The following is a 16,328-nucleotide window of genomic DNA, read 5'->3' as shown; positions in this document are numbered from 1 at the left end:
CACGGGTTAACAAGATCCACGACTACTTCCGGTGGTTCGCGCTGCGTCCTTTAAAGATCGTAATTGATGGCTCACCGTTGCTTCGACCGTAGTCGACTGTGGTTCGTTTCATCGGGTTCAGCAAGCACAGGTGTGGAGGAGAACGGCGGTGAGTTTATAGGTGAGTAGTGATGGTGTGATAATGCATGATTAACGCATTGTCACACACAGACGATCGTGATCGGTTCTCGTGATCGTCGCGATTCAAACGGTCTCCGATACCGGGAGCGGTGGTTGCCCACCGGAAGTAGTCATGACGGGCGCGGTGTTGGCGGTGTTGGTGGGGGCCGGAAGTGGCTGTAGGGCCTGCATGTCGCAGATGTGCGAATCGCGCTTCTTTAGGTCCTGGAACAAGTGGCATTTCGAACATGTTTGAATTTTCTCCCTCTGTCGCTCTTCCTCTCCTTTATTGCCATTTCGCGCTCCCTTTCTCTCTCTCTCTCTCTCTCTCTCCCTCTCTCTCTCTCTCTCTCTCTCTCTCTATTTTCCTATCTCTTTTTCTCACTTATTTTCTCTCACACCTTCTCGCTCACACTTGCATTTTCGCCGCTTTTACTCTAGCTCTCAATCTCTCGTTCTCTAGCTTCTAATTTCTAAATCCAGACTAAGCAAGTACGTACATTACGTCTACTCCTTTCTTTTTTTCTTTCTCTCTTTTTCTCTTCACTCCTCGTCCTCCTCGGGAAAGAAATGAAACTATAATTGAGCTGAGATGTCAATCGTGTGAAATTACATTCCGATTTCGAGAGTCAAGGGTCTTTGGTGATCTACGGATTGGAATAAATTGACGTGGCCCGAACTCATGATCGACTTTAAACGATCCTCGAGCTCGCAAGACGCGTATAAATCTCCCGAGGAGACGAGAGGTTCGGGAAAAGTTTTGGATGGCTACCATCCCAAAAAGACAGAAGAGAATGAAGAGAGATCGAAAGATGAAAATGTAGGAAGTGAGACGAAGAAAGAATTACGCGTGCATTAAGAGAAACATGCGACGAGTGAGAAAGAGATATAACGAGCGGGAGCTATCGAGAGGAAATCAAGGTACGAAGCAAATAACGACAAAATACACAATAAGAAGGGTAACAACAACAATTACAACAACAAGAACAACTCAAACATACTATTACATGTAAAACATGAAGATAGAAGGAAGCAAACGATGCACACAGGGCCGAATCAAGACACTTTGTGTGGTAACACGGCATGTATGTTCGATTTGCTTACTTGATATATGCACATGTATTGTTCAAATTAATTCGAACGCGCAGTTTAAGCTACTATGGACTATATAATTATTCTTCTATTCGCGAAAATAACATAGATTTAACTTATAGATTAATTATAATGATCAATATACGTCTTTTCTTCTAAACAAAATTTAAAACTTAAAACTCAATTTTAAAGATAAAGATATAATTATACATATATATATATATATATAATATGTAGTAATGCTGTATTGACAGATAATTTTAACAAAACAATATATGTATTGCATATATTGTATATACATATTTTAATAAAATCATAATTAAATTACGTTAAATTTTAAGAATAAAAAATTGCAAAAGTCTTTCCGTAAATTAATATGCTTAAAAATCCTGTTTTCTATTAAAATTTAAATGTAATATAATATTTAAAAAAGACGTGCGACGTATAAAAATTTATACAGGTCTTTAGACAAATATAACATGCGATAAATTTCTGCTTAAAATATAATCATAACTTTTAAATGTGATTATAAATTACCATGCTCGCGTTTGTTTTCAAAGATTGTATTATACTTAAAATTATACTAATATAAAACGGAATATAATTATTGTAATCTCTTATTGTATACAATAACAGTCAGAAAAAATTGTAATAGCCTTTTAGAAATAAAAATTCTCTGTAGGATACCGGCTCTGAAGAATAAAACGATCGAGTGAGATCTTTATTACAGCCGCATGCGAAGTGCGTTATAAGTCTCACAAGCGTAAATTGTAAATTAAATAGACGTGATATCGCAGCGTAACAGTTTCAACAAGCAGTTGTCATACTTTACATTTTCCTAAGTTGAGATTACAGTTCATCCTGGCAGCATGATCCTTTCAAATATTTATCACAGAACTTTATTGCAATAATCGCACGGCTATTGTGCTGCACTTAACCAATGTAACTTTCTACGATACGTCTTTCGTGATTAATAACAGCACAGATCGGTCTTATCCGAGTTTAATTACACTATTAGTAATTGCACAGCGTAGTGGTAATCGTAAATCGATTTTGCAATTAGTAGCGTGAATGTGCCAAGATAACGATCGATTGGAGGAAGATAAAACGGAACGTAGTCAATTACCGCACCATTCATTCTTGTCTTATTTTATTTATCAAATAAAATTTGTGGAAAATTTATGTGGAGGTTTAATTAAATTTTTTTATAAATTTTAGGCATACGTAACTTTAAAAATTTTAAAGGTTCTTGCAGAATTTCTTGTTTTAAAAAACAAAAAAATTAATTTTTTGGAGGGAAATATTTTAGTTTAATAAGCATACAAAAGTTAAAAAAAGTAATAAAAATTATTTTTTATTTTATTTTATTCTTAGATTTTTATTTTTAATCTATAATTTCATCATTTTGTTTTAACAAATAAAAATACTAAAAGTACTTTTATTAATTAACTCTGCATATTAAAAAATTAATATCTCTTCCTGTTTTATATTTTAAGTTTGTGGCAGGTGTAATGTATAATATATAAATATACATCCATCAAAAATTAAGCTATTATATAATATATATATATGCACAATTAATACTGTAAAATTCTATATTTATTTTTATAATTTTAATATAATCTGTATATTACATTGTCGTTAATAATAAGAGAATTTAAATAGAAAATTAAAATGTTGAACATATATATGTCATATATCATATCTTATTCTCAGCTTTATGCCAATTTTATAGATATTTTCTTAGAATCACAAGCTAAAAATATTTAAGAATATCCTGCACGCGCGTGACATATCAAGATTTGCAATATATATATATATGCAATAGATATTTTTATATCTTTATGAATATTGAAATATTACTGCAATATGCAAATTTCTGGATATCTGTTACCATTATTTATTATTCTTCGAAACATATGTTTCACGTAACAGCAAATTGACATATCTATATAATACCGTAATATCATTATTTTTATTTAAAAAAAAATTCTGAACAGTAACAAAAATAATTTAATGTATTAAACATACATTGATCTTGATATGTTACATCATATTTCTTTTAATATAATAATATATTCTTTATATTAACTTTTAGAATAATTTTTTATACAGTAAAAATCGCGACATTATTAATATATTTAAAATATTGTGAGTCTAATACTATAGTAAAATTTTTATTGTAGAATTTCAATATACTAATATAATTGAAATATCAAAAAAATATCCACTAAATACGCTCTGCTAAAAGATCTAAAAATTCTTGTCTTCACCAATGAGTGCACTCGCGCAAACCGCAATGCAGTAAATTCTCAACAAATTTAAGGCGCGCAAATCGATCTTTGCGACATATCGCCACACGTGCGACCCTTAATCCGTCGTGAAATCATGAAAAGCATCCGACCCAATAATTTCTACTCTACTCGACAAGCCCTAATAATTCCACCATCACGCGAGATTCCACGCGTCGCAGTTGCGCCTAGCATGCACGCACGCGTAAGTGCACTAAATCGTAACATGTCATCAGATCTCACGCGTGTATCAAATGGATGCTTGTAGAATAATGTGTTCAAATGTAGAGGAGACACGCATTCGAGCTTAGAATAACAAAAATGATATTTTTTGTAGAAAAATAGGCAAAAGAATTAACAGATAGTAATTGTTAGTATACTCGTAAACCATCGCGGGCGAAACAATATAAAAAACAGATTTCTTCTTCTCTATTTAAAAACTCAAAAGTCTAATTCTTGTTTAGCAGAAAATTATATATATATATATAATATATAGTTTTATGGATTTTCACTCCTTCTCTTAGAGATTGTAATGTGATGACATGTAAGTATAACATATAAAAATGTGAAAGATTATAATTTAATGTTTCATTTAATAATGTTTCATTAACTTCATTATTTAATGGCTAGTTTTATGAAAATTAATTAATTTTGAGCCTAGCTTATATATTATATCCATTTATTATTTGATATAATGATATAAATAAATAAATTGAATGTACAATTAAATGCGAAATAAACGTTACTTTCGTTTAAAAAGAAAACAAAATTACTAAAATTAAAATAAAAATAAAATTTATGATGAAGCTATTTACATCTCTCATTTCTCTTGTGGCACGTGAACGTCCGCAAATATTCAAGGTATATTCTTCTAATAATATCCAACGAATTTATTAATGCAGTAAAACGCTGAACAGTTTGCACTTAGCGTTTTTATGAGTCTTTAAGAACGACGTAGAATGCCAATCAAAATTATTTTTATATAAAATCGTGATAAAATACATAAACAGTTTATATGCACGGAAAAAGATCCACTATAGATATTAAAAAATTATTGTGCACACTTCTTGGATTTCACGCGCAAATGTTAAATCCCCCGATAAAAATCCGCAGAATGATAAGACTTACATTTCAATGCTCATTATATAATTGTGCATTCTTTAATATGTAATTTAGCATTGTATAAAATAAAATCAGAAGAAAGAAAAACAAGAGTAGTAGCAACGTTATAGTCAAAACTGAATTTCCGAGATAACGTTTGACAATTTTATAGGCATATACAGACATCTTAATATGTAGAACATAGATATAAAATATGATTTACACATGACAATATAAATACCCTGTACAACGTAATTTATCGATGGCAATATAAACGTATAATCTGTGGTAATACCGATACATAATATAATCCGTCGAAAATAAATTTATGATATGTAAATGCAAATGTGGGAAGCACGATCGATGAACGTAATACAACCATACCAAATGCAGTGCTTATGTTATCATTAAATGCATCAATGCTTAATAATTGCGTTGATGCTCTTTATAAAATCAATGTAAAAACAAATTTTGCATTAAAATTTTGCAAAAGATAAGGCATGAGTAAAAGATCGCACATTAAGAAATTTAAAAAATATTAGATCATAGCTATAGAATGTAGATCAACATTAAAGTTTTCTGCTTTATAAAATACAAATAACAACATATCAATGATTTAAATGCAGTTATAATAACAAAATTCTCATTTAAATTTTTCATTCACGTTATTTAATTTTGTATTAAAAATATTTCTTTAGCATTTCTTTAGCAAAATTATAGGACAAAAATAATTTAAGTTTAGATTGATATAGCAAAGTTTGAAAAATTTAACAGCTTAATTTTATCAAAAGAGAAATTATGAAAAATAAATTGATAATATAATCAAGTTAATATATAAAGTAAACATTGACAATTTAATAAAAACTTTACATCACTTCTTTAAACGCATTCGATTTGAACAACGGCTGTAAAGACAGTTTTACGATTAAATTTATTCGATGTATTGACGCACCGGCGGGTTTATGCAAAATTTAGTAGATTTATATTAAATTTATACGAGAGGATTTGCACCGCAGCTGTAAACGAACAATAATAAATTTCACCGAAATAAATGCGCTGCTTTTGTTCTTTGATATAGTCACTTGAAGTAAAGTATATAATCTAATTATATTTCACATAAAATACTGTAGTCCATTACAAATAAATTAGTTTAGTTTGTTTAATTTTCGTTTCCTTTGCTATGTTTTAGTATCATTTTAACAAGATATTATTTCAACTCTATGGCTATTATAACCTAGTTTATATTTATCTATTTACTTATTTGGTTATGACAGATAAAATGTATTATTTTATCTGTCATAACCAATATAAATATATTGTATCAATAGAGTATACATAAGGATTAAATATGAATCTCTAAGAATGAATATATATAATATAAAGCAATAATAATTATAAATAATAATAAAATAAATATATAAATAATTTATATAAAATACAATATATAAAATATATAAATCAAAATAAACTAATAAAAATATAAAACTAATTTTTAAGTATAATATATATACATACATATATACATATATATATATATATATATATATATATATATATATATATATAAAGTAAAAGATATCCATATAAATTATATATATATATATATATATATATATATATATATAAAGTAAAAAGATATCCATATAAATTATATATAAACTATTATGTATAAACTATAATATAAATAAGATATATACATATATATATAACACATTAATCCAAATAATAATTTGAATAATTCAATTACTAAAAAAATATAAAAAATATAAAAACTATAATAAATATAAAATACATAAATAATATATAAAAAAATATTGCAAACAATGGATATCAAAAATAAAAAATTTAATGTATAAAAAAATTTTTCTTTTTTATATGAAGTTTATCATGCTTACTTTCAAAATTTATTTTATGAAAAATAAATAAAGTAAATTTATTTTGTTCATTTCACAGTGAGGTAAAAGAATTACAAGATAGCGACAGTATTTTGATTAAAATTGCAAATGCTTCGACAACTGTTTGCGAGTTTTACAAAATATATTTAAACAAACACGTACTTTTTGCAATCCGAACTGCAAATACGCAGTGTTGAGATAGTCATTTAACCTCTGATTATTTCAAATTAAATGCTGTTGTGTGTAATACAAACACGACAAACTCGCTTATTTAACTATAGTTTTGTTTGTTACGTGACATTCGAGATGCATTTTAATGTTATGGAATTTTTATGAGTAGAATTGTAAAATCACGCGCGTGTACAGGAATTAAAACGAGTATATTCTCAAATTTAAATTGTTGCAAAGAATAAATATATATAAAATTACTGTGTTCCTGTCGCTTTCCAATAATTTTTAATTAATTATGTATGAAGATAATCTAGAACAATTTTTTATTTTATGTATCTATGTGTTGTGTACACATAACATTAACAACATAATTTTATAAAAAAATATAGAGCAAAAAATTTGTCGTGTTGAATATGTATTTGCAGAATAAATTTATCGACAAAAAAAATCAAGACAAAAGAGATACACTCGAATAGGCTTGCCGTGAATGCAAATGCTGCAATGAGTCGTCCTCTATCACTCATTTGGGGAACGTTTAAAAAAATATTTTCGTGGTGCACGTGTGAAATGTATCGCAGAAGCATAAAAGAGAAAAAAGCGAGCATTCGACTGCAAAGGTATTTTTCAGACCGTAAAATCTCGAAAAAGACACGAAACTCTTGTATTCCAATCAATGACGCCAAAGATTGCCTCGAAAGAAAATCGCGCAGCTATGGAAAAAAGAAACAGAGCGAGAGAAACAAACAATCTATTCCACGGCTGTTGCTTTCGTTTATGCCCCTTTTAGCTTCTATTCTCCTAAATCTGCCTCTCGTGTTTTTATTTAGTTGAAAAAAATACGAGATCATGAGAAAACGAAAGCACTGTCAGTGGTATTCAAATTTATTTATGTATTTGAAATAAATAATAATATTTAAACTAAAACTAATATTATTTCATATTTTCAAAGTGAATAATAGTATAAATATAGTCATAAGTTAAGTCATAAATAAGTTGTATACCAGGTTTTCTATAATTTCTTTTAAAAATACATTTTATTTAATTTAAAGTTAATTTTCTCTTTAATAAAGATATCAAATATAATTTTTATTATATTATTTATTTATAAAATATATATATATATATATATATATATATATATATATATATAAATTTTATTTTTTTATTTTATTAAAACTTTAATGAAGTCTTATTGTTAATTAAACAAAATTAATTTCAAATTTGACACAATCAAATTAACAAAGCATGTCATTAAACAATTATAAAATGATTTATATAAAATATTTATCTTTCTATTTTCAAAATGATTAAAATTTTTCTAATTACAAAGAATCTTGTAAAAACATTATATGCTTATAAAAAAAACATTACATTTCCAAAACATTGAATTTTATATAAAAGGTTCTTTAAAAAATAAATAGTTCTAAAATAGTTCTACAAAATAAAAAGTTCTACAAAATTATACAATTTTTACATCGCTCACTATAAGTTCTAAATTTTTGCACAAAGATAATGATAAAAAAATCCAATCAAATCAAATAAATCGTAAAAAAGAGCAAGAAAATTGGAGATCGAAGAGGATAGCAAAAATATTTCACGCGTAATAAAAAAAAAAAAAACGGAGCAATTTTTTTTGCGACTCTTCTTGTTTGAATAAGTCTAGCTCAGCTTGTTTTGTGTAAAGTTTAAAAAAGAAAAAAAAGAGATTCGAGATGCAAGTTGCAAGTTGCAAAGTACAACGAAACCGCAAGGATTAGGAGTATGAGAGATGCTATACTATTGTATAAAAAAAATACTAAGGTATAAAATATTGATCATAAAACATTAGTCGCCAATTTTTATGTTCGCCACAATCAAATTATTAATTTAACGGACTTCACAAGAATAATAAATGCCCTAAATTTTACACGCGCAGTGAATATTTCTGATAGAAATATCCATATCAATGGAAACTATCAATACAATAGCCCTTCAATATTTTGCGTGTTTTACTTAATTATAACTGCAACATTCGCACACGGGTGCAAAGTAAAAAGTTTTGGTTTGCGATAATAAATCTGTTAAGTAAAATATATCGAACCTAAATATCGGCGGATGTCACAAAATATAAATTTATTGAGCTATATAGATTTTTTATCCATAATATATAATATATAGGGATAATAAAATATAATTTTTTTCCTAAGCTTTTTTCTCAAAAGAAATTTTATAAATAAACCCCATTTTGCAAAGATTGTAGTAACTTTGTGAGCGTAAGAAAGATTTAATAAAAGATAGGCAGAGAAAAAGAATTATCGCTACATACTTTGCAGCATATCAATCATCATCGATCATGCAATAATTAATTAAACAGCGACCGTTTTGAGGATCAACCAAAAAATTTCATTGGAAGTTGAATGTTAATAAATAATTTATCTTTATATCGCATTATAGTTACATTATTAAGTTCATAAATCCCTTATAAATCGAAATAAAGTAGAAAATATTTTTTAAATGCTAATTTAATATATGAGATTTTTGCGAGTTGTGTGTCTTACATTTAAATAAAAATTTATTACATATAATTACATACATTTAGATGAAACTATATTTCAAAGTAACATGATAATGAATTTAAATACATGTAAAGAATTAGACACATGTATTATTTAAAAATGATAAAAATTGTGCAAATAAAACTGATTAAATTATTTATATTTATATCTTATACTTATACATATATTTATATCTCTAAACTGTGCAAATCACAGAATTTTGCTTATAGGTATGCAATAAAACATTTGAAATAAAGCTCAGCCAGCGCGGAAAACCATTAATCATCCTTAAAACCGTACGAATATCTCTAAAAGCATTCAATATCCACTCATCTCCCTAAAAGCATGGCAATCATACATTCATAATCACAAGAAGCAAATTGCACATTAAATAGTATAAGAATTAAATGCACAGCCCCCTAGCGATGAGTCTTCGAGAGATGCAAGAATCCCTAAATAAGCGTAGTAAAAATAGAAAATTTTTTTTTTTTTTGAAAGCGGACATCGAAGAAGCCAATCCAGAAATCATTCTTAAAGACATTATCGAGCACCGGGAGGGATAGGGACTGCTGGGGAGATCCTGATGTAGTGTCCTTCATATCATGGCAGAAGCGCTTTTCGAATAATTGATATATCACACATAAATCTATCACATTTATGTCATATCCCATCACATTTTTCTCTTATCATTAGCATCATCATCATCATTATCATTATCATCATCATTACAATTATTATTATTATTATCGTTTCCACAATTGTCTGCCAGCAGCATTATTTCTTTACCTTTTTTCGCACCTGTATACGGTCGCCATATATGATCACCACTCTGTCCTTGCTCTCGTTCGTAGTCAGTTGATAGGACAGACTCTATGTAATTTTTGACCGATCGTTCGATGAAGGCAATAACGTCGATCACATTATTATTATCGTCGCCATAAATTTGTATGATTTGTTTTTCCGTGTTTGTCCGATGTTTTCGTCCACATTGTCGTCGTCGTCATCAATGGCGATTTCATCCAAGTATGTCAAGGGCGATGATAAAGAGGAAAGAATGATGAAGCGGCGCCAATCATCGTCGATAGATCCAAGTAGCAGCATCATTGTGATCGTCGTAGTGGTCATTGTTGACATCGTTGGGGGTAGAAGATGGCACGGAAATGATGAAATAGAAGAATTTGATTGATTGACTTTGTAGATTTTGCGCGACTGTGTGTGTCTTTACTTGTGTTGTTTGTGCTTTTTTTTGGTGATTTTCTTAGACTGCCTACTTTTGTCGACGCGAGAATCGGATATACATATATTATGTTTTGGTTCTATAATATATATATGATATATATACATATACATATATATATATATATATATATATATCTCGCTCTCTCTCTCTTTCTCTCTTGCTCTCTCTCATTCAGTTACTCGTCCGATTACTCGCATATATCCGTCGCTTTCTCTCGTTTTTGTTGTCTTAAATACGTGTATTATATACATTATATCTTTTACCTTCATTTTAATTATTCTAGATTACATCCGCTTTACGTCGACGAACAAGCATGTTTCAGCTCTGTTATGCATCCGCAATGTCTGTGATCTGAATTTCTACATACTTATTTATATTTTTATTTTGCCGACACATCCTCTAATATATTTCTCGATTTTTAATGCGACACGATGTTGGTATCTTTTCATTTATCATTTTTATTTTTCATTCTTTATTTTTTTTTTTTTTTTTATTTGGTCAAAATATCCGATTCGATTTCGATTTTAGAATGTCGGTCTACAGTGCGCAAAGGGGTTTTTCAGAACGAGGCCTCGACAAGGTAAGTGCCGTCCATGGCGACCCCCGTCTGCCCAACCTGGGCCTCGGACACTTGGGCTCTTGTAGCCGGGATGTATTGACTGTACGCCTGCTGAAATCCACAACCACAAGCACACACTACATTGTTGCACGCTAGGCATACCTATGCTAATGCTTCCTACGAGTTCTCCCTAAATTTTCATCTACTCTCGCGATCTATCGATCTATGCATGTGTGTGTGAATGGGTGTGGAAATGAAGTTTTTTTTAGCAAAAATACCGTTTTTTTTTTTATTTTTTTAAACAAACCATTTTTTTACTAGACTTCTTAATAGAATTATTTATGATATAGTCATCGACATAGATAAGAAAAGATGTCTCAGAACTAGTTATTGCAATTATTTATTTTCCTACAATATGCATTTTTAATATAGAGGTTCTAATCAGCAACAATATAGAGTTTCTGATTGCAAGTATATCATTGAAAGCTTATTTGTATAAAAAAGAAAACAGTTTTTCATAGCGCATATTCTTACATTAAAATAAAATTGAAAAATAATCTCAAAAGATATATTTATTCTTTTCCTTATTTAGCACAATCTCCGCTTCCTAACTGACATTCCATTACAAAACCTGGAGGATTTATAAGCTTATGTGTGCCGGAAGAAGGCAATAACTTCCTAATTTCACGATCTAATCTTTTCTGACCTTCCAGTGTGAGTAATAAAATCGACTTCATCATTCGATTTTTAAAGAAATATATATCATATCGCCGATCATAGGCTTCATGGCGTTTCGACTGATCCAATAACCACGAAAAATTTTGCCAATTGACGAAGCGACGTGCATACTGCGCGCATCGACGAAAACGAATTAATTCGCAAGCGTCAATGTGACGCATCGTGTGCATTCTGTCAACCGAGTCGAACAATTCGCATTCGAAAGCGTGAAGGACAATTTTGCATTCGAACGAATCGCACGTTTTCCGCTGATCAACAAAGCGATAAACTAATGAGTGCCTGCAGACAACGCTATTTTCGGCGCAATCATTTTCCGTCAAATTGCAATCGTAATAACGGGTGCTGCAGAGCAAAAGAAATAAAGTTCGCATGTTTACACATTTTCTCTATGAGTTTCGATAAATTCAATCAAATTTCATCGAAAAATTTAAGATCAATTTAAGATTTATGATAAACTATAAGACGTAATTATTAGAGATTATTAATTATATATATATACATAAAAATTAATATAATTATTAGAGATTAATAATTACATACACATAAATTAATATATCACATTTACACAAAAAGTACAAGGAAATAAGTGCATGTTTTGAACAATATATCCTGTGCGGCAGGAGTACAAAACATACAATAAGAGACAGAACGAAGTCAGGAATTAAAGACGATCTGTACATTATCAATTCTTACCTTATATAGAAAGAAATACTTCCTAAGGACTTTTCACACAAATGTCAACATGTTTATAATACAAAATATACAAATATATTATGTTAGATATGTATATGTACATGTGAATTGTCATTTGCATTATTTATTCGAACAGGGCTTTAATTAGTTTTAATTAATAATTAATTTTAGTGAACTAATTTCTTTAAAAAAATATATAACATATATAATACAATGTACTAACAAATATTTTTAAAGTGCATATATGATTCTGGGAATAATATTTCCGATTAAAAAAATTTTTTGCCTTTTATTAAATCTCTTTCAAAACACAACAATAACTATGAATATGAATATTGCAAATACAAAAAAATATTGGACAGCTCGGTAGAAGCTATCATGTTTGTCAAAAGTTAATCTCAAAAAATAACTGCAAAAATGTGATATAAATTTAAATCATGCTATTAAAATTTTATTAGTATCGATAAAAAATATCGTGTATTTATGAATTTTGATATTACTTCTCGTTTAAATCCCGATCGTTAAAAAACGTGTCGTAACGATCGATCGAAATTGCAGTGCGATATTCTCGCGACGTTTATATCCGATCTCATCGTACCTGTTGGACGCCAATTAATCAATGCAAATTGACGGCGAAATCGTAACGTGGATGGACGTAACGTGGATAGCGAAGAATCTTTGCGAGTTATTAACGAAGGAGAAAGCGCTCGATTTTCAGATCGATTAATCATTCGGCAGGCTGTAATCGACACCGCTTGACAGGATAACGAGTAATACGTAATTAATCTTGCTCACTATGATGGAATAAGATTTCGAGCCGGAAGGTAGCGAATGATATAGTATACATACATATATAGTTATTTACAGACAATTATACAAGACGTTGCAAAACTTGTAACTTGAGGGATAGAACTTTGCGTCAATCTTTGCGTAGAAATAAAAAGCGATTATAGGCATGATAAAGTAATTGTTGAAATAATAAACTGCAGAAAATATAGTCCATTGTATCGCGGGAAAAACTAAAAATTTTTTAATTAGTTTATGAAAAGAACTTAAACAAAATATTAAAATATTATGTACAAATTTTCAAATATTAGAGAATTTAAAAAGTCTAAAATGAGACTTACGGTATTATAGACGCAAAAGTTGATACAGACATTATAAAAGAAAAATTTTCCAACAACAACTTTGTAACAATCTATATAATCAAAATATTATATCTTTGATACATTTAATATACTTGTTGCTAGAAATAATTGAAATAGAAATGTAACGCGCATAACGTAAATACGATTTTCGATTGTACAAAGTGATAACAATTCTGCGACTGGACATGCAATTACACGATCGGAAATATTTGTATACAATATATGTACAGGATAGTTCCGCACGACAAAGTAAATAAATTCAAGGCATAATTGTATAGTACGCCCTTACATCTGTTGCACATAAATTAAATGACATGTTGGTATGTTGGGGAAGAACACCGGCACGCTCGAGCGGGTATTTTCAACTGACTAGATTTAACAGCACTTTTGCATCTCGTCCTAACGATAATTTCAACGCAGCTTTACATAATTAGATGATGCTTGAATTAATTAACTCTAATGACAGTCACGGCAAATTATTTTTATTAAAATTGAATTAATATAGCTTATAAAATTATTTGCGCAATAATATCAATTCTGGTAATAAGCATTTTAGTCCTACATCTTATGAATATGCTAATTTATATGGACTCGCTTAATATGTTTCCAATTCTTTGAATTTTCAGCTTCCATGACTTTCATATAATATACTTTTCACGTTATGAATCCCTCCTATCCTATCCAATTTTCTTAAGCTGTTAAGCATTGTAATTATTTCATTTTTTCTCACACAAAATATTAATTTCACAGTTTAAAAATTCCTTTATTCTTAATTATTTCCAAAGCAAGTCAATATTTAATTATATTTTCTTATTTTATTAATCCTCAAATTTCCGATATTTCAGGATTAATAAATTTTTAATCAATTGAGTTAGTTCTAATTTTAATTCATAAATTTGATTTAATATCAAATTTAACAAATATTATGTTAATTTTCCACAATATATAAATTTCTTTAAAAAATCTGTACAAATTTACAAATATGCAACTTACTGATGTTTTCCATCAAAGTGCGCGATATTCAGTCAAAATTACGCGATCGAGCGTGGTAGACCCTCTTTTGTCGCATGGTTAACAATTAATAGTAATAGAGCCGGATGATCAAAAAGGCGGTGCTCGTTACTGGATCGACGACAAGTAGTGGATCGACGGAGCTTTTTAGAACGTACACTTAAGATTCAATTTTGTCTTGCCTGGCTGATCTGAAGTGGGTGCTCCACTACAGGCTCCCGCTGTTCCTTCGGCTATGCATTATTCATAAAAGCAACTCGTGTTACATTATAGCGTGCATTATAATGCGCCGGTTAATCCGGCGCGACGTCATCGCCAACATTGATGCGAGCTTTGATGACTTTTTGAACGGAAAAGGAAATTATAAATATTAACGCGCGAATCTAACGATACGACCTCTATTAATTTCCGAATGTCTTCATAAAAAGTGATAGCCGTTTTTGATGATCATGATTAATTGCGTTGATTATAAGGGGCCGAAAACTGTTAGCTTGATGATATTACGTAGCTATTACGTTATTACGACGTCGTGATAAAACTGAGGGCTGGCAAATCTGCCGGACTTTTTGTGACACTCTCGGAATTCCACTTTTCAATCCAAAGAGATTTGACTGACAATATATACGTATACGTTTGCGCGTGAGACTTAATTGAATTCCCGTGTCCGCGAAAGAAATTCCGATGACGACTCGGATTTGCTTTAAGCAAATCCGAAGATCCCGCAATGTAAAAGTTCTGCACCCAAATTTTCAAAAGTTGAAGCTTTTCTTAAACATGACAGCCTGTCATTTGCAAACATTCTCTGAATTTTGATTGATGTTTTTTCAAATTTATATCTTTATATTGTCTCAAAATTTAATATACTGGGCAAATATCAAAAAGTAAACTGTAGATAATAAAATCAATTGCCTTTATATCTCTTTTTCCATGTAGATAATAATTTAATAAAAAAATGGAACAGAATGCTTATAATTGTGTAACTCAAAAATATTTTTAACAATAGCATTGTGATAAAACATTTCTAGCAATAAGATCTTTAATTACGTCCTATCATAAAACGTCATAATTCCCGCGCAAAAAATTCTATTTACACAAAATCACTAAAATAATTCTAAATTCTTTGCATTGCTTATATAAATACATAATAAATGGAGCAATTACAAATACATTGTGTGTTTATAAAAAAATATGTACGCGTTTTTTTATAGCATTTGGCGAATACTAAAAGAAATTTCTAATAAATTCTATATATATTATGTAATATCTAATATCACTATTATCAAAAAAAAATGACTAAAGCTTACCACTTTCTCAAATTCTCTATCGCGTAAGATTGTCAAAGATAGTCTGAAAATATCATGGATTATTAGCTGTATTGATAATATATTCTTTCGAAAATTGTAATGGCATATTGATACTTTATATAATTCAATGATTATAGACTCGTACATAGCTATCTATATTCATGCTTATATAGCGGTTTATATTGCACTTTATATCCATGTAAAGACACGAAGCAGCGTCTTTCAGACTTCACACTCTTTTGTTATGTATAGTCGTTGAACGATATCAAACGAGTTTTAATTTAGTTTAATAGAGCTTTATATTTAAAAAAATAATATTTATAAAAAATATAGAATAAAACTTTTTATGTCAAATGATATTTCTTTACTAAGTACATAATAAGACAATTCTA

General features: G+C 29.3%; 1 protein-coding gene across 19 annotated transcripts in view; it reads right to left on the bottom strand.

Annotated features, from left to right (window-relative positions):
- LOC126849214 (potassium voltage-gated channel protein Shal) overlaps positions 1–16,328 on the bottom strand; it is a 110,590-nt gene that overhangs the window by 19,042 nt on the left and 75,220 nt on the right. For 2 of the 19 annotated variants that reach the window (XM_050590907.1, XM_050590983.1), the window contains exons 5-6: positions 10,030–10,113; positions 76–384 (exon numbers count right to left, since the gene is read on the bottom strand). The exons of 11 other annotated variants lie outside the window; for them this stretch is intronic. In XM_050590907.1, coding sequence (XP_050446864.1) covers positions 244–384; positions 10,030–10,113 — 225 coding nt within the window. In that variant the 3' untranslated portion in view covers positions 76–243. Of the gene's footprint in view, positions 1–75; positions 385–10,029; positions 10,114–10,925; positions 11,154–14,814; positions 14,866–16,328 lie in introns of those variants that run through there. 6 more of the 19 variants (XM_050591152.1, XM_050591573.1, XM_050591236.1 and 3 more) reach the window with 4 other exon arrangements.

This window comes from Cataglyphis hispanica, chromosome 1, assembly GCF_021464435.1.
Source record: "Cataglyphis hispanica isolate Lineage 1 chromosome 1, ULB_Chis1_1.0, whole genome shotgun sequence".
In the NCBI taxonomy this organism is placed as follows: Eukaryota; Metazoa; Arthropoda; class Insecta; order Hymenoptera; family Formicidae; genus Cataglyphis; species Cataglyphis hispanica.
The sequence above is the reverse complement of the archived record's forward strand: the minus strand, read 5'-3'. Positions and strand labels throughout refer to the sequence as shown.